Source organism: Bombina bombina, chromosome 2, assembly GCF_027579735.1.
Source record: "Bombina bombina isolate aBomBom1 chromosome 2, aBomBom1.pri, whole genome shotgun sequence".
In the NCBI taxonomy this organism is placed as follows: Eukaryota; Metazoa; Chordata; class Amphibia; order Anura; family Bombinatoridae; genus Bombina; species Bombina bombina.
The window spans coordinates 889,607,576-889,634,012 of record NC_069500.1 but is presented as its reverse complement, the minus strand read 5'-3'; the positions used below and the strand labels follow the sequence as shown (position 1 = coordinate 889,634,012).

The 26,437-nt window shown below is 39.8% G+C and overlaps 2 protein-coding genes across 3 annotated transcripts in view; both read left to right on the top strand.

Annotated features, from left to right (window-relative positions):
- MFHAS1 (multifunctional ROCO family signaling regulator 1) overlaps nucleotides 1–26,437 on the top strand; it is a 189,963-nt gene that overhangs the window by 154,199 nt on the left and 9,327 nt on the right. The window contains exons 2-3 of one of the 2 annotated variants that reach the window (XM_053703234.1): nucleotides 4,526–4,840; nucleotides 12,068–12,246. In XM_053703234.1, the coding sequence (XP_053559209.1) occupies nucleotides 4,526–4,656 (131 nt within the window). In that variant the 3' untranslated portion in view covers nucleotides 4,657–4,840; nucleotides 12,068–12,246. The remainder of the gene's footprint in view (nucleotides 1–4,525; nucleotides 4,841–12,067; nucleotides 12,247–26,437) is intronic. The other variant, XM_053703233.1, reaches the window with a different exon arrangement.
- On the top strand, nucleotides 23,173–26,333 carry LOC128649781 (pre-mRNA-processing factor 6). Its single transcript, XM_053703235.1, has one exon. The coding sequence runs from the start codon at nucleotides 23,280–23,282 to the stop codon at nucleotides 26,097–26,099; it is 2,820 nt and encodes a 939-aa protein (XP_053559210.1). The 5' UTR covers nucleotides 23,173–23,279; the 3' UTR covers nucleotides 26,100–26,333.

Sequence of the window (26,437 nt, the reverse complement as noted above, 5' to 3'; positions counted from 1 at the left end):
TTTCAAATTCTAGAATGATCGTGCATATGTTATAAAATTGTTGTTTGTTCATCCTTATAGTAAACTTATTATTTTGTGTCTTTATTGCATAACCTTAGTAGTGTTAAAAGTAAGCAGTCTTATTTGTGTTGGTCATTATTATTATTATCATTGGCTAAAAACAGTATTATTCTTAATTCAGTGCTAATTCTTACCTTTGTTTTGTTTTTACTTTAACCATGCATATGTTTGAGTCTCTCCATTATTCCTAAATCTCCTTTTCCCATTTCTCCACATGATCCATTATTTGGCCTCCCCCATTTCTTACTACTATCCCTTCCATGTTTCTCCTCATCATTGCTTAACCTTCCTCCCCCATATCACCCCATCATGTCTTAACCTCCCTACCCCCATACAATATATCTCCCCATCATGTCTTAACCTCCCTACCCCCATATCTCCCCATCATGTCTTAACCTCCCTACCCCCATATCTCCCCATCATGTCTTAACCTCCCTACCCCCATACAATATATCTCCCCTTCATGTCTTAACCTCCCTACCCCCATACAATATATCTCCCCATCATGTCTTAACCTCCCTCCTGCATATCTCCCCATCATGTCTTAACCTCCCTACCCCCATACAATATATCTCCCCATCATGTCTTAACCTCCCTACCCCCATATCTCCCCATCATGTCTTAACCTCCCTACCCCCATATCTCCCCATCATGTCTTAACCTCCCTACCCCCATACAATATATCTCCCCTTCATGTCTTAACCTCCCTACCCCCATACAATATATCTCCCCTTCATGTCTTAACCTCCCTACCCCCATATCTCCCCATCATGTCTTAACCTCCCTACCCCCATACAATATATCTCCCCTTCATGTCTTAACCTCCCCACCCCCATATCTCCCCATCATGTCTTAACCTCCCTCCCCCATATCTCCCCATCATGTCTTAACCTCCCTACCCCCATATCTCCCCATCATGTCTTGATCTCCCTCCTGCATATCACCCCATCATGTCTTGATCTCCCTCCTGCATATCACCCCATCATGTCTTGATCTCCCTCCTGCATATCTCCCCATCATGTCTTAACCTCCCTACCCCCATACAATATATCTCCCCATCATGTCTTAACCTCCCTACCCCCATATCTCCCCATCATGTCTTAACCTCCCTACCCCCATACAATATATCTCCCCTTCATGTCTTAACCTCCCTACCCCCATACAATATATCTCCCCTTCATGTCTTAACCTCCCTACCCCCATATCTCCCCATCATGTCTTAACCTCCCTACCCCATACAATATATCTCCCTTACATGTCTTAACCTCCCTACCCCCATATCTCCCCATCATGTCTTAACCTCCCTACCCCCATATCTCCCCATCATGTCTTAACCTCCCTACCCCCATATCTCCCCATCATGTCTTAATCTCCCTCCAGTTTATCTTCTCATCATCTTAATCTCAATCCCCATATCTCCCCATCATGTCTTAATCCCCCCATTTTTCCTTATCCTGTCTTAATCTCCCTCCCCCTTATCTCCCCATCCTCCCTTCTTCCCCCATATTTCCCCATCCTGTCTTACTCTCCCTCGCCCCATATCTCCCCATTCTGTCTTAATCTCCCTTCCCCATATCACCCCATCATGTCTTAATCTCCCTCCGCAGTATCTCCCCATCATGTCTTAATCTCCCTCCGCAGTATCTCCCCATCATGTCTTAATCTCCCTCCGCAGTATCTCCCCATCATGTCTTAATCTCCCTCCGCAGTATCTCCCCATCATGTCTTAATCTCCTACGCAGGTATCTCCCCATCATGTCTTAATCTCCCTCCGCAGTATCTCCCCATCATGTCTTAATCTCCCTCCGCAGTATCTCCCCATCATGTCTTAATCTCCCTCCGCAGTATCTCCCCATCATGTCTTAATCTCCCTCCGCAGTATCTCCCCATCATGTCTTAATTTCCTTCCCCATATTTCGCCATCCTGTCTTTATCTCCTTCCTCCATATTTCCCCATCCTGTCACATATCTCCCCATGATGTCTTAATCTCCCAACCCCATATCTCCCCATCCTGTCTTTATCTCCTTCCTCCATGTCTCCCCATCCCGTCCCATATCTCCCCATGATGCCTTAATCTCCCCCCCTATATCTCCCTATTTTGTCTTAATCTCCCTTCCCCATATCTCGCCAACCTGTCTTATTCTCCCTCCACCATATCTTCCCATCCTGTCTTAATCTCCTTTCCCATATTTCTTCATGATATTTTAATTTCCCTCCCATATCTCTTCACGATATCTTAAAGGGACAGTCTACCATAGAATTGTTATTGTTTTAAAAGATAGATAATCCCTTTCTTACCCATTCCCCAGTTTTGCATAACCAACACAGTTATATTAATGTACTTTTTACCCCTGTGATTACCTTGTATCTAGAAACCTTCTTCCAGCCCCCTGATCACATGACTGTGACAGTTTATTATCTATTGTCTTGCATTTAGCATTGTTTTGTGCTAAATCTTAAATAACCCCCTGTGCCTGAACACAGTGTTATCTATATGGCCCACGTGTACTTTCTGTCTCTTTGTGTTAAAAAGAGATTTAAAAAGCATGTGATAAGAGGCAGCCCTCAAAGGCTTAGAAATTAGCATATGAAAGTCCTGTCTGAATAATGAAAAATTTATACTAGACTGTCCCTTTAAACTCTCTCCCCCGTATCTCTGAGATACTATCTCACAGTCTTCCTCCCCATATCTCATTGTCCCTTAAAGGACCAGTCAACACAGTAGATTGGCATAATCAACAAATGCAAGATAACAAGACAATACAATAGCACTTAGTCTGAAGTTCACATGAGTAGTAGATTTTTTTTCTGACAATTTTAAAAGTATGTTCTTTTTCCACTCCCCCCCCTGTACCATGTGACAGCCATCAGCAAATCACAAATGCATACACATACCATGTGACCAGCTTATCAGCCATTCACAAATGCCATACACACCTTATTCTTGCACATGCTCAGTAGGAGCTAATGGCTCAAAAAGTTTAAATATAAAAAGACTTTGCACATTTAGTTAATGGAAGTAAATTGGAAAGTTGTTTAAAATGGCATGCTCTATCTGAATAATGAAAGTTTAATTTTGATTGAGTGTCCCTTTAAACTTCATCTCCTATGTCTCCCATCATCTGTAGTTGTTTCACTGATTATGCCATTATAATCCATCCAAGAAACTCTCTGATTCATAATGCTTGGACGTTTTATATCAAGTCACAACAAGGATTATAACTACAGCTATTACCAGTTTGTTTCAAAACACTTACTGTAATTGCTTAAAATTCTGTAGAATTGCAAGAAGAGAAATGGAATGTTTTGCTCTACTGTTAAACTAAAGGTCAATTTCACAAAAACAAGCCCAACAAGCTTATATGCAACTTCAACCTTCTAACCATAATGTAAAATAACTTTCTTCTTTATTAGCTTTTCCATGATAATAGATTCCAGTGGTTCATGTTAATATTTTAAATTCATGTAATATGTCAAAAAAGTCAGTTTCATGTGACATATATACCATAAAACTTAAAAGGATTTAAAAACAAGCTGTTAGCTACATAAATAATGTACCTTTTTATCCAAGAAGATTTTTTCATTGAATAATGATGTTTTATTTTATCAAATAAGTATAATATTTTCTTTTCCCTAATCCAAGAACAAAAGGACTAGTCACAAACTAGTGCATATATCGTTTTTCAACGTAAATTAAATTAGTCCTGCCCTTACCTCTACCTTATAAGGTGGTTTAGCACAGACTCAACTTAGTTAATAAATAATAATTTATTAAACACATTTTTTAATATACATATATTCTTTTCTAATCTCCATCTAATAGCAAAATATAGATATTTTATTTACTGTATAAACATCTAGCACTTCACACCTTAAACTAACCTAGTATGCGAAAACTGCTATTCAAAGAATGTTTTTTCTATCATGACTGTTGATGCAAAAACTGATAATCCACTTTAAAGGGATAGTCTACATATTTTTTCTTTATTGTTTTAAAAGGTAGATCCCCTTTATTACCCATTACCCCAGTTTTGCATAACCATCACAGTTATATTAAAGCCCCCTGATCACATGACTTTTATTTATTATCTATTGATTGCATTTTAGCCAATAAGTGCTGTTTTGTGCTGACTCTTAAATAACTCCACAGGCATGAACATAATGTTATCTATATTGCCCACATGAACTAGCACTATCCTGTTCTGAAAAGCAAATAAAAAAGCATGTGATGAGGCTGTCTGTAGTTGCTTAGAAACAGACAGAAATTTAAATGGTTTAAATGTTATAAAGTATATTAATATAACAATGTTGTTTGTGCAAAGAAAACACTAGTTTACAGAAAATCCAAATCCAAAAAAATAAAATTGAATGTTTATTGTCATAAGGTTATGCATTGTTACATGTTATGTATGATAGTCATATCCAAAACAATTTTAAAGCAACTTATCTATCTTCATTTTACAGGAGAGCTACTGAGTCAGTCACGTCCGGAAGGAGTAACTGAAATCATTTGCCCCAAAAATGGCAGCGAACGAGTTAATGTTGCCCTGGTTTATCCTCCCACCCCGACAGTGATCAGCCCTTGTTCCAAGTGATCTCTACGTTTCCAGCTTGTCCACCGCAGTATTTATGAATTTACGAAAATAAAGAATCAATGAAAAAACTAAAATCAAACAGCAACCAAAAAAATGAACTGGGACCTCATAGTATTTTTCAATGCATCAAAAGCACAAGTCTAATTATTTGGGAGGAGAAGACTAACAACTTCAAAGCTTTAAGGTAACTTTGTTACTGTTTGTATGTGTGTGACACGTTATTCGAGTATGTGTGTGACATGTTATTAGATAGATTTAATTCTGTCAAACAGCTTTCATCTAATTGGAAATCTGCAACAAATTTAAGGTGTGATCCCACTTAAATACAAATGTTTAGCAATAATATGCTAATAAAAAGGAACTCATATTGACAATTAAGGACATACCTAGTATTATGTGAAAACATGTCACACTGTATAAGCCTGTCTTAAAGGGACATTCTTGTTAATTGTTTTGGTTTTTTTAATCTTAAAAAAAAAGGCATTTTAAACTTTGTATGTATACTTGGCTTATTTGATGTATTTTTTTAGGCGAGAGTTATGACTCTTACTCAGTGTAATTCATAATAAAATGCTGGATTGGCGCAGTGGCAGTCAATGTAAAGGAGTGATAATAAAAGTTGTACCTCTATTTTCATAAACACCTCATAAACATGTCTCAACCAAACCTGTGTTGTTTTACACTCAGTCCCCTCCAAGTAATAAGGGCAACCACTTCTGTATTGGAGCGGGTGTCTCGTTACTTGTAATTTACTACTGTGTTTCATCAAAGTCAATGGAAAGTTCAGCTTTGTTATTTCAAAAGCTATCTCATCTTCTAGTGGTGTTCCTTAGGGGTCAGTTCTTTAGCTTCTTTTGTGCAACATATTTATCAATTATATTGGTAATTGGCTCAAGGGTAGGTCTGCCTTTTGCAAGATCATACAAAACATTGATTGGAAAAATGAGCAGGCTCTAAAATGTGGCATCACAAACTGCAGATTAAGGGGAATTATAGATTCAATGGCACTTTTAGTAAAAAGAGGAACTGGACTTTTTGAATTATTATTTCAGGTGATTTAAAGGACCAGTCAACACAGTAGATTTGCATAATCAACAATGCAAGATAACAAGACAATGCAATAGCACATTAGTCTGAACCTTCAAATGAAGTAGTAGATTTTTTTTCTGACAATTTTAAAAATTATGTCTTTTTCCACTCCCCCTGTACCATGTGACAGCCATCAGCAATCACAAATGCCTTACACACACCATGTGACAGCCATCAGCCAATCACAAATGCATACACAACACCATGTGACAGCCATCAGCCATTCACAAATGCATACACACTTATTCTTGCACATGTTTCAGTAGGAGCTTGGTGACTCAACAAGTTGAAATATAAAAAGACTGTGCACATTTAGTTAATGGAAGTAAATTGGAAAGTTGTTTAAAATGGCATGCTCTATCTGAATAATGAAATTTAATTTTGATTGAGTGTCCCTTTAACATGTTGTAAACAATGCAGTAGCACAGCAGGTATGGGCAGTGGAATACTTTTTTGTATAGAAATAGGTATTAGCAAAAACTAAATGTGAGGTAGTTTTTAAATCACTAGTTAGGACTCATCTTAAATACACCTGTATTGTGTACAGTATTGGAGACCCTCTCCAGGAGGGACACAAATACTACATGGTCTAAAAATAAAATGTACAAGGAAAAACTCCATGACATTAAATGAACATGAAACCCTCATATTTCCTTCATAATTCAGATAGAACATACAATTTTAAACAACTTTCCAATTTATGTCTATTAACTAATTTGCTTAGTTCTCTTGTTATCCTTTGTTGAAAAGCATACCTTAGGTAGGCTCAGGAGCTGGGAGCTAGCTGCTGATTGGTGGCTGCACATATATGCCTCTTGTAATTGGCTTACTGATGTGTTGAGCTAACTCCCAGTAGTGCATTGTTCCTCCTTCAACAAATGATACAAAGTTAATGAAGCAAAACTAATAATAGAAGTAAATAGGAAAGTTGTTTAAAAATGTATGTCAGTGGCGCATTTAGGTTTTGTGCTACCCTAGGCACTCAAAATTCTGCCATATGCGGCAGAAAGTGGAAGCTGGGCTGGCTTGTCGAAAACGTAATGTGACCTTGGCAAAAAGCCGGTCACATGACCGCTCGGCGGTGAGCTGCCAGTTTCAAAGTAAAAAAAAAAAATAGGCACCGGCCTTGTTGGCCTATCCAGTAACACTCACCTATGTTCTATCTAAATAATGATAGAAACATTTAATATGTATAGCTGAGGAGAGAAGGGAGAGAAATAACAGACCTGTCAAATGGTTCACACGATTGGATTGTGTGTTGAAAACACTTTCAACGTTCCAATTCTTTATTTAAACCCAGCTCTGTGCTCAATATACACACTCACCTTTTGCCAACCTCCAGTGTGAGTTTTGTTTCACATTGTTAGAGTGAAGTGGTACAACCAATCAGAAGCTGTACTGCCCACTCCTATTCAAAGTAACAGGACGCTTATTAAGCTTTCTTTAATGCTGGCTTCAGTGATGCGTTTCACATGCAGAGCAGGAATGAGGATCGTAATGAATGTAATTATGTGAAATAGGTGACTGGCTATTAAACCAAGAGTTTAGTGTATTTGTAATAAAGCTGAGCCTGATAGCATTTTTCACAAAATTAGAATATCACCAGAAGAATTCATCATGATCTCAGTTTGGAGGGTAGTAATTATTAGAGATGTGCCATTCAGTAGTTTCGTTCACGGCTGATCGCAAGAAGTATTATAGCTTTTTAGTTGCCGCTGTAAAATAGTCATGAATATTGAAACACTTGTATAAAGGAGCCTAAGTTTTTATAAAAATAGTATGTTTCGGGGAAGTGTTTTTATAAAAACGTAGCTCCTTTTATACGAGGTGTTTCAATATTCATACTATTTACAGCGGTAACTAAAAAGGTATAGGTCTTTGGTCTCCTTAGAGCAATAATTTGCTGAGAATATGCGCTAGTTATAATTTACAGCAGTAACCAATTGATATAGATTTTCAGTATTTCCAGAACAATAATCCGCAGAAACCATATTTTCCTTATCATATAGAGAAACCATTATGATATGCTGTTCCTCACTATTAGTGGTAACTTAAAGATATATAAATATTAGACCATACCTTATGGAGATAACTAAAAAGGAATATTAAATATTGGATCACTTGGCTCTGCTACCTGACGGTAACTAACTGGTATAGGTTTTGGTATTTCCTGACCAATCACTTTATAGTGATCAACAATCCTCTTTATGATATAATAGGAGAGTCACTCTGACAAGTATCTTACTGGGATAGGTCTTGGGTATTTCCAGACCAATCACTTATATATCTCCAACCTCCATATTGGAGTAATCTGTTGATACACTACATATAATTAGCTCTCTATTATCCTTGACCTCACATTTTGTAGGCGTATGCCCACATTTAAGTATATCTCCCGCCAGTGTATACATCTCCTCCCATTACACCACAATACCTATTAGTACCATAGGTTGAATCACAGACAGGAATCCTAAGCACCTTATTTTTAGGCAACACTTGAGCCGTGGATTTCATACGCTGTTGTATTCTACTAGCTATAGCATTTTGCTACTAGACAGGCATATGCATATTTTTAGAAGTGTGATATTCCCCCCCCCCCTTTTTAAGTATTTATATAAATAAAATAAAGTTAAGTTTTATCTATGTTTCTCTGCCTTATGCCATAATATTTTTCTAAGTAAAAACATTATAACTGTTATGAATGCTACATTTGTACTCTTTTTTTAGTCTTACTGATCAGTTTTGAGTAAATTTCCAGTACAAGCACCTTCCCCTTTGTTGTGACAAACTATTTATATTCACTTATATGGGAACGTTTATTTAATTGAGTAGTGCCATTGGTTTTTCTCCATTACAATTTTCTCTGGCCTACTCGCCTGGGATATGGTCTGTTTTTTGCAGACTTCATCATGGTTCTTTCAGGTCCCTGGGGTCTCTCAGAACCGTAGTTTACATTCATTTCGGAGTGGGAGATGTGGAGTGACCTATGTGATCTGGCGTTCCGAGTGATGAACAATTTGCGTCTTCACTTGAGGTCTTCCGGATGCTGACTCTTTACGCCTATTAAACATTTTCTTTCGGTGGAGGAGTCTCCTTCCTTCCCGCCTTGGGAGGGTCATCTGCTCTGGAAGCACAGGCATGTCCTTCTTTCTTTGCTCAGAGTTGCGTTACTCTAAGAGGTGGAGTGCAGGGGTTCCCTGCCTTCAGTGGGGAGCTGCGAAGGCTTCCAGCTTTTTTCCCTGTTTAAAGGTTTTTTTTAGAAAGATCGATTCTACAAGGAATCTCTGGCTGTTGTCTCCTTCCATATTATATTATAATATAAATATATATATATATTATACCCTTCGTCTGACCACAGTCCTTTGTTCTTTGGGGTGTTATCTGCGTCCTCATTGCAAATCTAGCCTTGGGGCTTAACTGTGAAGAGTCGAGGTCGGTTACAAACGGTCGCCCTTGTGGGGTCAGGTAGTTGACCATTTATCCTTGATGTTCCGTTAAGGGCTTCATGGAGGGTGCCTTACGTCTAACTCTCTGGGATGGCAAGCAAGGTCCAGGTTTCACATTCACCTCGAGTGTTTGGTTGCTACCCTTGCCAGTGTGTGTAGCATGTGGTAACGCTTGTCTATGAGATTTTTCCTTGCGATCCAAGAGCACTGAGTGTGCCGAATTATTCAACTGTTCAGGAGCTCTTTCAGACTCTTAAGTTTGAGGCTGTTGCTAGATTGCCAAGTCTACGGACTTTAGATGATGCACTCCTAATCATAGGTGGCAGTTTAGGGTTCCTCAGGAAGTTAGATCTTTCGAACGTTCCGGTTTTTCGAGGACTCTGCCTAGGATCCATGTCTTCTCCCTGGAATGGGTGGGGACAGTTCGGTCTCACCTTAGGTGTTTGTTGTCCCGCATGCCTCTCTCAGAGGGGGGCGGGGCTCTGTTTCTCATGGGAGATGCCTATGTGCCTGTGGCTTAGGTTCTAGGTCTCTTTGACGGGTCCCTATTGGTCTTCTGGCACATTTGATGTTCCTTGAAGACTCCAGGTGTCTTTCAACTGGGTTGGCAATATGGCCGAGGAGTTTAACCTCTATGGCAGGGTGGTTTCCGTTGCTTTAGTCCCCTTTTCTTCTAGAGGGGGGATGGGTTCTCCTGGTTCGGAGTTTCCTTAGTATCTGTGGCGACCTGTGGGTCCCTGTTTTCTTGCCTTGTAAGGGTTTTTCCCTTCTTGCTTTTTCAAAATCCTGGACAGGGAGATGTGGAGTAGTAACTGGTTCCACCGTCCCTGCAGCGGGAGGCTGGGGGCTTGAACCCTGTTGAGGCTCCTGTTAAATGTTGGATTCTGATATATAGATACTGGGAAGTGTTCCTCTTGGGGAAGACAGCAGTGCAGGGGGTCTCATACCCCAGCACAATTTCTATCCTGACTTACAGTAGTTCTGCTCCGGGGCTTTGTTCCTCATTGACCCTTCTTTTTTCTTCCAGAGGTCTGGGACTCTTGTCTTCGGTCTTTGGACTAGCCTTTGGGCTGGACCATTACCCTGGAGGGTAAGGTCGGGGATAGATAATCTATGCAGTGTTGACCGTTTTCTTCCAGAGTCGGTTCTCCCCTTCGGTTGAAGGACTTTTGAGGTTCTCCTCCTTTCTATGGCGTCTGGTGGCTGGGAGGGGACGCTCTTGGAGCCCAGTATTCGGAGGGCTGTTTTTGAGTCTTGGAAGGTTTGCAATTTGAAACCAGCTACAGCTATTTGCACTTTGAATGTGTACTAGCAGGCTTAAAGCGCCTTTTCAGTGGTTTGGGTTTCACGATGGCTGAGTCAGCTTTCCTACCTGGAAGCTGGTCATTGAAATTTCCTGTTCAGACGGTTTGGTGTTCTCTTGGAGAGCTCTTTACTAACTGCTAGGATAGTCATCTATTCTGCTGTCTCTGCTTGCTAGACTGCGGGCTTTGATCTGATACGCTAGCAACAGGGAACTCATGTTTTTTCTGGATGTCTCCTTATGTTATCGTGTCTGGGTCAGGGATATGAGGGTTGTTACCTGTGTTTGGATCTCTTTTTTTTTTTATTAGGTCCTTTTGCTTCTAGGGAGTTCATCTCCCTGGACGCTGCTATCGTAGGACAACCCTGGGTTGTTCTATGTTTATTGAGCTGTGTGGAATGTCCTTTGGATTTCTCCTGGGATTATGTTCTCCCTTTTGGGGGGAGGTAGCGGGCCTTGATTTTCGGCCGAGTACCTTCATGGGAGTCAAGATCTGCGGGGCTGCCTCCTCGGAGGCTGTTTGTGCTCAACAGACTCTGAGACTGAGTGGTCTCTAGCTTGGCTTTACTGGCGGTGTAACTAATGTGCAGTTACCTGGGTTTCTGGTTTTTTCACCCGTGTTGTCTATATTTTTATTAGGGTGTCGGGTAATTTCAGGCTGTGGTGCCTCTCAAAGGGGCCGCCTTTTGCACCCTCCCGTTGTTTGCATTCAGTGTCCTCTAGCTTAGGTATTGTTTTCCCAAAAGTAATGAATGCAGCTGTGGACTCTTCCCGTTTAAGAAGAAAAACATAAATTATGCTTACCTGATAATTTTGTTTCCTTCTGAGGGGAAGAGTCCACAGCTCCCGCCCGTGTTTTTCTGGCACCTTTTTTCACCCTGATATTTCTCCTACTGTTCCTTGTTTCCTTGGCAGAATGACTGGGAGATGAGGGAAGTGGGGGAGGTATTTAAAGCCTTTGGCTGGGGTGTCTTTGCCTCCTCCTGGTGGCCAAGTTCTGTATTTCCAAAAGTAATGAATGCAGCTGTGGACTCTTCCGGTCAGAAGAAAAGAAAATTATCAGGTAAGCATAATTTATGTTTTTGCTTTTGTTCTCTTGGTATTCTTTGTTGAAAGCTAAATTAGGGAGGTTTAAATGCTAATTTCTTAGACCTTGAAGGCCACCTCTAATTTGAATGTAGTTTGACAGTTTTTCACCACTAGAGGGCGTTAGTTCATGTGTGTCATATAGATAACATTGAGCTCTTGCACATGAAGTAACCTAGGAGTCAGTACTGATTGTCTAAAATGCAAGTCTGTCAAAAGAACTGAAATAAAGGGGCAGTTTGCAGAGGCTTAGATACAAGATAATCACATAGGTAAAAGGTGTATTATTATAACTGTGTTGGTTATGCAAAACTGGGGAATGGGTAAAAAAGGGATTATCTATCTTTTTAAACAACAAAAATGATGGTGTTGACTGTCCCTTTAATTATAAATAATTACATTAAACTTTGCAATGATCTTTTTATTTTTTGCTGCTTTTCCTGCAATTTTATTCAGAAAATTGTATTGTTTCCACTTACCCCTTTAGAGTGGCTTGGAATACATGCAATGGAATGCAGAACCTTGACACTTCTACATGCTGCTCAGTGATTGGCTGATATTTGCAGAGCTTTTTATATCTTTCCCTAACTGGCCACAGTAAACTAGGATAACAACATTCAAAAAGCTTTTCAAATGGCAAACACAGTTTCTCTCAAAGACTATCAGGTAAACAAAGTAATTAACTTTTTAAAATAAATTAAAAGCATTAAATTATATATGCTTCTATAAGTACATATTAAAGGCACATTGTCACAGAAATGGTGATGTAAAGGGTGAACCAAATCTTTCCACTTTATTATGATAGTCAAAATCAGGCCACTTAAAGGGACAGTCTACTTGAAAAATGTTATTGTTTAAAAAGATAGGTAATCTTTTTATTACCAATTCCCCAGTTTTGCATAACCAACACAGTTATATTAGTACACTTTTTACCTCTGTGATTACCTTGTACCTAAGCCTCTGCAGACTGCCCCCTTCTCTGTGCTTTTGACAGACTTGCATTTTAGCCAATCAGCGCTGACTCCTAAATAACTCCACAGGAGTGAGCACAATGTTATCTATATGACACACATGGACTAGCACTGTCTAACTGAAAAACTGTCAAAATGCACTGAGATAAGAGGTGGTTTTCAGAGTTTTATAAATCAGTTTGAGCCTACCTAGGTTTAGCTTTCAAAAAAGAAAACCAAGAGAACAAAGCATATGTGATGGTATAAATGTAAATTAGAAAGTTGTTTAAAATGACATGCCCTTTCTGAATCATGAACATTTCATTTTGACTAGACTGTCCCTTTAAGGCAAGTCTGTGACTTAGTTCAGTGAGTACAAGGGTTAACAAAACACTCTCTAGTCTGTACTAGACCCAGAAAATTCCAAATCACCCAGAATACATCTCTGCTGCCACCACTAAGGATTATTATATAGGTAATCCTAAAGAAAAGCCAGACTAATAGATTAAAACAAAAACACTATTTGGCATACATTAAGCTGATAAAACAAAATTGTTCTATTAACAAAATAGCCAAAGTGCATTTATATAAGAACAGGATTTAACAAACACAATTACACAAAGCAAACAGTTACAAATAAAAAAGGAGAAAATAATAGAACCTAATACTATATACCGGCATAGATCTCTGTTCCAATGGAGATTGGAAAGGAAAATGGTCAAGTACAGTATGTCTGTAGCCTCCCATATAAATGACATTATTATTGTCAGGTTTCTGGTCAGGCCCCTTCCACAGAGGGGGGGGGGGGGGGGCAAGGAATACAGCCTCCCCTTTTATGGTAGGCCATAAACCAGCTCCCAAGTCCGTATTAATTTTATTAAAGTATATATAGTAGCCATATACTTGTGATTAATCACATTTTGGATTCATGTGAAATATTTTAATATTAAACATGACATTTCTTTCATATTTGGTCACCTAGTAGCAGTTGCATACAAAATGATTAAACCATATACTGAGATATCTTAGAGTGTATGGAATGCTAATAGGGATGTGTTTTTTGTCATAACTTTCATTTATCAACCACCTGACAGGTTTACAATAGAGGTTTGAGAGACTGGCAATAAACTCAGTCCAGCAAAGCAAATAAATTGCCTTTGATCAATACACATTTCTGATTTTAGATATTCACTAGACTTTCCTGAAATAATTGATGTCCACTTAAGTGACTAAGCACTTTTTAACCAAAAACAAGAAAAGAACCCACAAGATCCTGGATACTATTTACCTCAGTGAAAAAAATGCAATAATTATGTGCTTATGTGTTAGAATAGTCTATTTTTCGGTTGTTAAATAAATGTTATCGGGATCAAAACTGTAAATCCAACCAAAACTGACATTTACAGTAGCCGTTTTACACCTCTTAAAGGGACATGAAACCCAAAAAATATACCTGTTTGTACAGTTCCCCTTTGTACAGTGTATACGGGAAATCATAATTTACTTGTGTAAGATTAACCTTTTGTAATCCAAATCCATCTGGATAACTGGTAAACGATCTGAATGACATTTATTCATGGTCATGATGGGTAAACTGGGCATTTTTGCTTAATAATTATATTGACACTTTTAGGCCTAGATTTGGAGTTCGGCGGTAGAAGGGCTGTTAACGCTCCGCGGGCTTTTTTCTGGCCGCACCATAAATTTAACTCTGGTATCGAGAGTTCAAACAAATGCTGCGTTAGGCTCCAAAAAAGGAGCGTAGAGCATTTTTACCGCAAATGCAACTCTCGATACCAGAGTTGCTTACGGACGCGGCCAGCCTCAAAAACGTGCTCATGCACGATTCTCCCATAGGAAACAATGGGACTGTTTGAGCTGAAAAAAAACCTAACACCTGCAAAAAAGCAGCGTTCAGCTCCTAACGCAGCCCCATTGTTTCCTATGGGGAAACACTTCCTACGTCTGCACCTAACACTCTAACATGTACCCCGAGTCTAAACACCCCTAACCTTACACTTATTAACCCCTAATCTGCCGCTCCCGCTATCGCTGACCCCTGCATTATATTATTAACCCCTAATCTTCCGCTCCGTAAACCGCCGCTACCTACGTTATCCCTATGTACCCCTAATCTGCTGCCCTAACATCGCCGACCCCTATATTATATTTATTAACCCCTAATCTGCCCCCCTCAACGTCGCCGACACCTGCCTACACTTATTAACCCCTAATCTGCCGAGCGGACCTGAGCGCTACTATAATAAAGTTATTAACCCCTAATCCGCCTCACTAACCCTATCATAAATAGTATTAACCCCTAATCTGCCCTCCCTAACATCGCCGACACCTACCTTCAATTATTAACCCCTAATCTGCCGAGCGGACCTCACCGCTATTCTAATAAATGTATTAACCCCTAAAGCTAAGTCTAACCCTAACACTAACACCCCCCTAACTTAAATATAATTTACATCTAACGAAATAAATTAACTCTTATTAAATAAATTATTCCTATTTAAAGCTAAATACTTACCTGTAAAATAAATCCTAATATAGCTACAATATAAATTATAATTATATTGTAGCTATTTTAGGATTAATATTTATTTTACAGGCAACTTTGTAATTATTTTAACCAGGTACAATAGCTATTAAATAGTTAAGAACTATTTAATAGTTACCTAGTTAAAATAATAACAAATTTACCTGTAAAAATAAATCCTAACCTAAGATATAATTAAACCTAACACTACCCTATCAATACATTAATTAAATAAACTACCTACAATTACCTACAATTAACCTAACACTACACTATCAATAAATTAATTAAACACAATTCCTACAAATAAATACAATTAAATAAACTAGCTAAAGTACAAAAAATAAAAAAGAACTAAGTTACAAAAAATAAAAAAATATTTACAAACATAAGAAAAATATTACAACAATTTTAAACTAATTACACCTACTCTAAGCCCCCTAATAAAATAACAAAGCCCCCCAAAATAAAAATTCCCTACCCTATTCTAAATTAAAAAAGTTACAAGCTCTTTTACCTTACCAGCCCTGAACAGGGCCCTTTGCGGGGCATGCCCCAAGAATTTCAGCTCTTTTGCCTGTAAAAAAAAACATACCATACCCCCCCCCCAACATTACAACCCACCACCCACATACCCCTAATCTAACCCAAACCCCCCTTAAAGAAACCTAACACTAAGCCCCTGAAGATCTTCCTACCTTGTCTTCACCTCACCAGGTATCACCGATCTGTCCTGGCTCCAAAATCTTCATCCAACCCAAGCGGGGGTTGGCGATCCATCATCCGGTGCTGAAGAGGTCCAGAAGAGGCTCCAAAGTCTTCCTCCTATCCGGCAAGAAGAGGACATCCGGACCGGCAAACATCTTCTCCAAGCGGCATCTTCGATCTTCTTCCATCCGGTGCGGAGCGGGTCCATCTTGAAGCAGGCGACGCGGATCCATCCTCTTCTTCCGTTGTCTCCCGACGAATGACGGTTCCTTTAAGGGACGTCATCCAAGATGGCGTCCCTCGAATTCCGATTGGCTGATAGGATTCTATCAGCCAATCGGAATTAAGGTAGGAATTTTCTGATTGGCTGATGGAATCAGCCAATCAGAATCAAGTTCAATCCGATTGGCTGATCCAATCAGCCAATCAGATTGAGCTTGCATTCTATTGGCTGTTCCGATCAGCCAATAGAATGCGAGCTCAATCTGATTGGATGATTGGATCAGCCAATCGGATTGAACTTGATTCTGATTGGCTGATTCCATCAGCCAATCAGAAAATTCCTACCTTAATTCCGATTGGCTGATAGAATCCTATCAGCCAATCGGAATTCGAGGAACTCCATCTTGGATGACGTCCCTTAAAGGAACCGTCATTCGTCGGGAGACAACGGAAGAAGAGGATGGATCCGCGTCGCCTGCTTCAAGATGGACCCGCTCCGCACCGGATGGAAGAAGATCGAAGATGCCGCTTGGAGAAGATGTTTGCCGGTCCGGATGTCCTCTTCTTGCCGGATAGGAGGAAGACTTTGGAGCCTCTTCTGGACCTCTTCAGCCCACCGGATGATGGATCGCCAACCCCCGCTTGGGTTGGATGAAGATGTTGGAGCCAGGACGGATCGGTGATACCTGGATGGTGAAGACAAGGTAGGAAGATCTTCAGGGGCTTAGTGTTAGGTTTCTTTAAGGGGGGTTTGGGTTAGATTAGGGGTATGTGGGTGGTGGGTTGTAATGTTGGGGGGGGGGGTATGGTATGTTTTTTTTTTACAGGCAAAAGAGCTGAAATTCTTGGGGCATGCCCCGCAAAGGGCCCTGTTCAGGGCTGGTAAGGTAAAAGAGCTTGTAACTTTTTTAATTTAGAATAGGGTAGGGATTTTTTTATTTTGGGGGGCTTTGCTATTTTATTAGGGGGCTTAGAGTAGGTGTAATTAGTTTAAAATTGTTGTAATATTTTTCTTATGTTTGTAAATATTTTTTTATTTTTTGTAACTTAGTTCTTTTTTATTTTTTGTACTTTAGCTAGTTTATTTAATTGTATTTATTTGTAGGAATTGTGTTTAATTAATTTATTGATAGTGTAGTGTTAGGTTAATTGTAGGTAATTGTAGGTAGTTTATTTAATTAATTTATTGATAGGGTAGTGTTAGGTTTAATTATATCTTAGGTTAGGATTTATTTTACAGGTAAATTTGTTATTATTTTAACTAGGTAACTATTAAATAGTTCTTAACTATTTAATAGCTATTGTACCTGGTTAAAATAATTACAAAGTTGCCTGTAAAAATAAATATTAATCCTAAAATAGCTATAATATAATTATAATTTATATTGTAGCTATATTAGGATTTATTTTACAGGTAAGTATTTAGCTTTAAATAGGAATAATTTATTTAATAAGAGTTAATTTATTTCGTTAGATGTAAATTATATTTAAGTTAGGGGGGTGTTAGTGTTAGGGTAGACTTAGCTTTAGGGGTTAATCCATTTATTATAGTAGCGATGAGCTCCGATCGTCAGATTAGGGGTTAATAATTGAAGGTAGGTGTCGGCGATGTTAGGGAGGGCAGATTAGGGGTTAATACTATTTATGATAGGGTTAGTGAGGCGGGTTAGGGGTTAATAACTTTATTATAGTAGCGGTGCGGTCCGCTCGGCAGATTAGGGGTTAATAAGTGTAGGCAGGTGTCGGCGATGTTGAGGGGGGCAGATTAGGGGTTAATAAATATAATATAGGGGTCGGCGGTGTTAGGGGCAGCAGATTAGGGGTACATAGGGATAACGTAGGTGGCGGCGCTTTGCGGTCGGAAGATTAGGGGTTAATTATTTTAAGTAGCTGGCGGCGACGTTGTGGGGGGCAGGTTAGGGGTTAATAAATGTAATCCAGGGGTCGGCGGGGTTAGGGGCAGCAGATTAGGGGTACATAAGTATAACGTAGGTGGCGGTCGGCAGATTAGGGGTTAAAATATTTTAATCGAGTGGCGGCGATGTGGGGGGAGCTCGGTTTAGGGGTACATAGGTAGTTTATGGGTGTTAGTGTACTTTAGGGTACAGTAGTTAAGAGCTTTATGAACCGGCGTTAGCCCAGAAAGCTCTTAACTCCTGCTATTTTCAGGCGGCTGGAGTTTTGTCGTTAGATTTCTAACGCTCACTTCAGAAACGACTCTAAATACCGGCGTTAGGAAGATCCCATTGAAAAGATAGGATACGCAATTGACGTAAGGGGATCTGCGGTATGGAAAAGTCGCGGCTGAAAAGTGAGCGTTAGACCCTTTAATCACTGACTCCAAATACCAGCGGGCGGCCAAAACCAGCGTTAGGAGCCTCTAACGCTGGTTTTGACGGCTACCGCCGAACTCCAAATCTAGGCCTTAGTATTTTAAAAGCATTTTTTTTCCTTAGTGTTCCTATCATTAATTGATAAAGCACCATTTTACAGTATGGCAAAATCTTAATTACTAATCAAAAACACTACAACAGGAAATTTGTTTCTATGAGAAGAAAGTGGACACAATTTATATCAATTTGTATTAAGTTTTTTTTAACAGTGCTGTAAATCATGAAACCACTAAATGGCGAGGTTTACTCCACTGCAATAATGTAGCCGCAAAAATAACAGTGAACAGAGTGTTAATTAATCTTTCTAGACCATATATGCAAATACACCTCTAAGATGTTGTCTGTGGCTCGCCTGATGTGTTCAGCTAGCTCCCAGTCGGGAATTGCTACTCCTTCAGCAAAGAATACCAAGAGAATGAAGCAAATTTTATAAAAGAAGTAAACGAGAAAGTTGTTTACATTTCTATGCTCTAACTGAATCATGAAATAAAAAGTTTGAGTTTCGTATAAGTATGAGGATATTTCATGTGATTCTTAGTCTTGTTTTTTTAGTGTAAATGATTGCCATCTCAGTTAAAAGTTGTTTTGTTTTTGCCATTATGTATAATTGCTGATGATTATGCACAGAATCAAAGACACTGCAACTTACATTCAAAAAACATAATCTAACAATCAAAAAGTACATCATTCAATTCATTAGCCCTGGTCATTTAAAGGGACAGTAAAGTCAAAACTAAACTTTCATGATTCAGATAGGGCATGCAATTTTAAACCACTTTCCAATTGACTTTTATCATCAAATTTGCTTTGTTCCCTTGGTGGTATTTTTGAAAAGCTAAACCTAGCTAGGCTCAAACTGATTTCTAAACCGTTGAAAACCGCCTCCTAGCTCAGAGCATTTCTAAAGTTTTTCACAGTTAGACAGTGTTAGTTCATGTGTGTCATATAGATAACATTGTGCTCACTCCCGTGGAGTTATTTAGGAGTCTTCACTGATTGACTACACTGCATGTCCGTCAAAAGCACTGAGATAAGGGGGGCAGTCTGCAGAGGCTTAGATACAAGGTAATCACAGAGGTAAAACACATATTAATATAACTGTGTTGGTTATGCAAAACCCGGGGAATGGATAATAAAGGGATTATCTATCTTTTTAAATAAGAACATTTTTGGTGTAGACTGTCCCTTTAATTACAAACAATCTTTTTTATTAGCTAGGAACAGGGTTTTTATAGCAATAGCATCTACATGTACAAACGTTAAAGGGACATTGTACACTAGATTTGTCTTTCCATAAATATTTTGTAGATGATCCATTTATATAGCTAATCTTGGAGTGTTTTTGTAACAATGTATAGTTTTGCTTATTTTTTTAATAACATTGTGCTGATTTTCAGACTCCTAACCAAGCCCCAAATTATCAGATGTATACTGATGTCTATAGATTCCTGCTTACTCGTGTTTGTGTTATGGGTCTTTTCATATGCAGGGGAGGGGAATGGTCTGCTCTTCCTATCATCTTAGCCCCTTTCACTGGGTGTTCCAGCTAATCTCATACACAGTGATAAACTTGAAGCTTCTAAGTAAGTTTTTAAAAGGTTTAATAGGGGAGTATTAGATCAATATCTGTGCATATCGTGTTTATAGAGTGTCTACTACATGCAGTTATATGAAAATTGATGTATACTGTTTCTTTAAAAGTAATTGCAACCTGCTTTATTAAATCACAAATGCCATTTAAGTAACAAACTTGGGCCTTTGTGTAGTGACAGGTAGCGAGCGTATTACAAGTTGAAAGTAAAACAATTTCGCACAAGCGCTAACTCGACAAGAACAAAAAGCAAAACTTCAAGAATCGCAAACACATTAACATCTTCGCCCATAGACTTCAAAAAGTGTGGAGGGGGGAACAAACATCCTACCCTGGGCGCAAACCCGTTCGCGTTTAACCAAAGTGCGCTAACCCAACATGAAATATGAATATTTCACATTCTGGTGTTCTTCACATAGCAGAATATGTTCTATTTATTCTTAAATAATGATTATTTTAAATATACTTTGGATGTGCACAAAGAAACATGATAGACCCCCTATCGCTTGCGTGTAACAGTTAGTGCGCCACTTGTAATCTAGCCCTATGTGTAAAGAAACACCCAACTGAAGTTTAAAGGGCCATTATAGTAGAAAAATAAAACAACAACAACAAGACAGTATAGATTTAAAAAAGAAAAGATGATGCAGTTAACATCGGGAGCATTATGTCTACTAACAAGTTTGATAAATAGACAATCTGATGCAAAAATGACGTGTTTCAATTTATTCAGCATGGTGGTTAAACACATAGATAAAGTGTTTAAAGCTACTATTACTGCCTGTGATTGGTGGCTACATGCTGCATGTGTTCTGCAATGTTTGCAGCTTTGAAAGTGGGACTCTTCCTATGTGTTTAACTCCTTTGGGGATATACACATAGTTACCAAAGATCAGAAAGTGCAAAAATTATATGGGCTAATGAATTTAATGCCAGTATGACCAGCTTCTTTACACGTAAGGGTTGGGGGGCACAGATCAATATTTTAGAAGCTTTGAGGGCCGCATATATATTTACGGCTGTTAAACACACAAGTAGCATATTTCCTAAAAATGCCCAGTGGTAGGGGATTTAGGTTGGGTTACAGGGTACTACTCTCTGTGTGCTGTTTTCCCATCCGTAGGGCTCTTTTGAGTTGTAGACACCTTGTTTGCCCACTCACCAGAAATCCTTTTTAGTTTTGCTTTTCCCTGGAGCCACAAGGCCTATGGTACACATTTTTATTTCTGCTTTCTTCCATGCACAGAGGATCGCATGTGACTCTCTGGCTGTCATTTGGCCATCCCTGTATTAGAACAAGTAAATTTTGCATCTAAGTGTCTCTTCAAAATATCTAATTGCAAAAAAAAAATATTTCAAGGTGCGTCTGATATTACAATATGCTCTTGTTAAACAAGTAATATTTAATGTTGTTTTTAAAGGGATAGCATACACCAATTTTCATATAACTGAATGTAATAGACACTACCATAAAGAAAAATATGTTCACATACTGATATAAACATTCAGCATAAAACCTTTTAAAAACTTACTGAGAAGCTCACCGTTTAGCACTGTTGATGAGGTTAGTCTTGGACACCCACTGAAAGGGGCTGGGAAAACAAGAAGGGCAGACACTCCTCCCTCCTCAGCAGCAGCGTCTGTAAACGCGTGTATACATCTGACCCTTGTGGGGCTTGGTTAGGAGTCTGAAAATCAGCATAATGTTATTAAAAAATAAACAAAACATACATTGTTACAAATACACTCCCAGATGGGCTATATAAATGGATCATCTACAAAACATTTATGCAAATAAAATTCTAGTGTATAATGTCCCTTTAAGTTAGCAGTAACAGCATTCAGTGAAACCCAGACTTTTATCACTCAGTCCTTAGATCAGCCACCTACAAGGTCATTTTTGTTGCAAACACTGGTTAGATTTGAGAAATGATCATGTCAGGAAGATGTGTATTGATTTTTTAAATTTACTTTTAATACTAATGTAACCACGCTGAAGAGGAAATATGAAGCAATTTATATACAGGGTCGGGCCTAATTTATTAATGAATATTTTAAAAGCTCTAGCCAGGAAACAAAAGAATGTTTATATTGAGAGACTGGTTTGCTCATGGAATATAAATGTGCTGTTAGTAATAAATAACTAAAAAAGATAATGGCTGGATTTATGGTTACTTCTGCAGCATAGTTTGGAAAATTAGGCAGTCTTTGAGGTTGAAACATATTGATGTATTTAAAAAAAAAAAAAAAGATTTTTAAAATAAATGAGCTGACTTATTTTTAAAATGTATTCGTTTATGTGACTATTTTTTATCCTGTTACATAGTTTGACCTTTTCAAGCATTTGGTATGTGTTTTAGATCCAGCTTTTAGATTCCAGAGAAATTATTTAGGAGGTCTTTTTTTCTCTTTAGATATGTTTCTGATTTTGTGTTCAAACGATTTGATGTTTTAGGGGTTTAAGCAGTGTTCTTTTAGTCAAAAAATATGTTAAAGTAAACATAAAAAAGAAACAGATTGTGTTAAACAGCAAACAACTTACTTGTTTTTTTGTTTGTTTTTTAGAAATTCTCAGTTTGGCCACTGCCTGCAGAGAGATGAGAGCTATCATTATAGAACTTAAAGGGATACGGACACCAAATTGTTTTTCATGATTCAGATATAGAACATGTAATTTTAAGCAACTTTCTAATTTACTCTTATTTACTCTTATTATCAATTTTTCTTCATTCTCTTGATAACTTTATTTAAAAAAGCAGGAATGTAAGCCGGATTATTTTTGGTTCTGCACCTGAGTAGCACTTACTGATTGGTGGCTAAAATGTAGGCACCAATCAGCAAGCGCAACCCAGGGTGCTGAACCAAAAATAATCCGGCTTACATTTCTGTTTTTTCAAATAAAGTTAACAAGAGAATGAAGAAAAATTGATAATAGCAGTTAATTAGAAAGTTGCTTAAAAAAGCCAAATGCCACTAGCGGCTGCCTTCTACGGCTTTCGGTTACTAACGAAGTATCCAAATGCATATGCTTAATAACTACCTATCAGCTAGATTACGAGTTTTGCGTTATGAGGGGTGCGGTGCTAACTTGCACGTTATTTTCACTGCTCACTTCCCTACAGCGCTGGTATTACAGGTTTACAAAAACCCGGCGTTAACAGGCAAGAAGTGAGCATAGAGCAAAATTGAGCTCCATAGCGACTACCTCTTCTGCGGGAGGCTGCTCTGGGGTTTCGGGGCCTGGAAACCCTGGAGGGGCAACAGGACTTACCGCTACCATCACCGGCACCATGAACAAGAAAAAGAAGCCGTTCTTGGGAATGCCTGCTCCTCTAGGATATGTGCCGGGTCTAGGGAGAGGTGCCACAGGTTTCACCACCCGTTCGGATATTGGTCCTGCCCGTGATGCTAACGATCCTGTCGATGACCGCCATGCACCCCCAGGGAAAAGAACTGTGGGAGACCAAATGAAGAAAAATCAAGCAGATGATGATGATGAAGATTTAAATGACACCAATTATGATGAGTTTAACAGGTATGCTGGCAGTCTGTTCTCCAGTGGTCCTTATGAAAAGGATGATGAGAAAGCTGATGCAATATATGCTGCTTTGGACAAACGAATGGATGATAGGCGAAAAGAGAGGAGGGAGCAGAGGGAAAAGGAGGAGATAGAGAAATATCGTATGGAGAGGCCAAAAATACAGCAGCAATTCTCTGATCTAAAGAGAAAACTAGCAGAAGTGACAGAAGAAGAGTGGCTGAGCATTCCAGAGGTAGGAGATGCACGTAACAAGCGCCAAAGGAACCCGCGCCATGAGAAGCTTACTCCTATTCCTGACAGCTTCTTCACCAAACACCTTCAGACTGGGGACAGTCACACCAGTGTAGATCCGCGCCAGAATTTTGGAGGTTTGAACACTCCTTTTCCTGGAGGTTTGAATTCCCCATATCCAGGAGGAATGACCCCTGGACTGGTGACTCCTGGATCTGGAGATCTGGACATGAGGAAGATTGGTCAGGCTAGGAACACACTGATGGACATGAGATTAAGCCAGGTTTCTGACTCTGTTAGTGGTCAGACTGTTGTGGATCCTAAAGGGTACCTCACGGACTTAAACTCCATGATTCCTACACACGGAGGGGACATCAATGATATAAAGAAAGCTCGTCTGCTATTAAAGTCTGTGCGTGAAACAAATCCCCACCACCCTCCAGCTTGGATTGCCTCTGCCCGTCTGGAGGAGGTTACTGGCAAGCTGCAAGTAGCTAGAAATCTGATCATGAAAGGGACAGAAATGTGTCCAAAGAGTGAAGATGTATGGTTAGAGGCAGCCCGTCTGCAACCAGGTGATACAGCCAAGGCTGTGGTTGCTCAAGCAGTACGTCATCTCCCGCAGTCTGTGCGCATCTATATTAGAGCTGCAGAACTCGAGACAGATCTCAGAGCCAAGAAGCGGGTCCTGCGTAAAGCTCTTGAGCATGTTCCCAACTCTGTGCGTCTGTGGAAGGCAGCTGTAGAGCTGGAGGAGCCAGAAGATGCTAGGATCATGCTGAGTCGTGCTGTGGAATGCTGCCCAACTAGTGTAGAGCTATGGCTGGCTCTTGCCAGGCTTGAGACCTATGAGAATGCCCGTAAAGTGCTTAACAAGGCTCGAGAGAATATTCCCACAGACAGACACATTTGGATAACTGCCGCAAAGCTTGAAGAGGCCAATGGCAACACGCAGATGGTGGAGAAAATTATAGACAGAGCTATTACTTCCCTGAGAGCCAATGGTGTGGAGATCAACCGTGAGCAGTGGATCCAGGATGCAGAGGAATGTGACAAAGCAGGCAGCGTTGTAACTTGTCAGGCGGTGATCAGGGCAGTGATTGGTATTGGCATAGAAGAAGAAGATTGTAAACACACATGGATGGAAGATGCAGATAGTTGCGTCTCTCATGGAGCCTTGGAATGTGCACGTGCTATTTATGCTCATGCTTTACAAGTTTTCCCCAGCAAGAAGAGTGTGTGGCTCCGAGCAGCTTATTTTGAGAAGAACCATGGGACCAGAGAGTCCCTGGAGACCCTCCTGCAGAGAGCAGTTGCCCACTGTCCAAAAGCTGAAGTCTTGTGGCTAATGGGAGCCAAATCAAAGTGGTTAGCAGGTGATGTTCCAGCTGCCAGGAGTATCCTTGCTCTGGCTTTCCAGGCCAACCCAAACAGTGAGGAGATCTGGTTAGCAGCCGTCAAGCTGGAATCTGAAAACAATGAATATGAAAGAGCACGGAGGTTGCTTGCCAAAGCTAGAAGCAGTGCAGCTACTGCCAGGGTGTTCATGAAGTCTGTGAAGTTGGAGTGGGTCCTGGGGAAGATTGCTGCTGCGCAGCAGCTCTGTGATGAGGCTCTTGAGCACTACGAGGACTTCCCCAAGCTATGGATGATGAAGGGACAAATAGAAGAGCAGCAGCAGGAAATAGAAAAGGCTAGAGACGCATATAACCAAGGGCTGAAGAAGTGCCCTCACTCCTCCCCCTTGTGGCTACTGTTATCCCGGCTGGAGGAGAAGGTTGGGCAGCTGACTAGGGCTAGAGCTATTCTAGAAAAGGCTCGACTGAAGAATCCCAAAACTGCAGAGCTGTGGCTCGAATCTGTGCGCCTGGAGTTCAGAGCAGGACTGAAGAACATTGCAAACACATTAATGGCCAAAGCTCTACAAGAGTGTCCCAACTCAGGTATTCTTTGGTCAGAAGCTGTGTTCCTGGAAGCCAGGCCTCAGCGCAAGACAAAGAGTGTGGATGCCCTGAAGAAGTGTGAACATGACCCACATGTGCTTCTAGCTGTGGCCAAACTCTTCTGGAGTGAGCGCAAAATAACAAAGGCTCGAGAGTGGTTTCACCGAACTGTAAAGATAGATTCAGATCTCGGAGATGCTTGGGCCACATTCTACAAATTTGAACTTCAACATGGCACTGAGGAACAACACGAGGAGATCAGGAAACGATGTGAGAATGCAGAACCTCGTCATGGTGAGCTGTGGTGCCAGGGATCTAAGGACATAATGAACTGGCAGAAGAAGATTGGTGAAATTCTTACCTTGGTGGCCGCCCAGGTCAAGAACGCCTTCTGAGTCACCTCGCCTGTCCTCTGACACTCTCATTTTAGAATATGTATATATTTTTTACTTCTTAAGTTACCCCTATACTATGAAGTATCTCACATCGGGTCAAGCAGAAATGGTCCGTCTGTTTTATGACTTGGAGCCCAGGGTATTATTTTGGATTTTCTGTGAAAATTCTACATAGTTTAACTGCTATGTGCAAAAAAATAAAAAGACTGGGAAAAATAAACAGTTTGTAAAAGAGGCTGTTGTGCTGCAGGACTTATTTGAAAGAGTGTAATGCAGTTGGTGTAGGCCAAACTTTGCTGGTGACCAACATTTTATCTCTATGACACTTTGCTCAGCAT

Bases quoted from the DNA above. Each gene is read 5' to 3' on its own strand.
- LOC128649781 (XM_053703235.1), top strand. From the start codon at position 23,280: ATGAACAAGAAAAAGAAGCCGTTCTTGGGAATGCCTGCTCCTCTAGGA.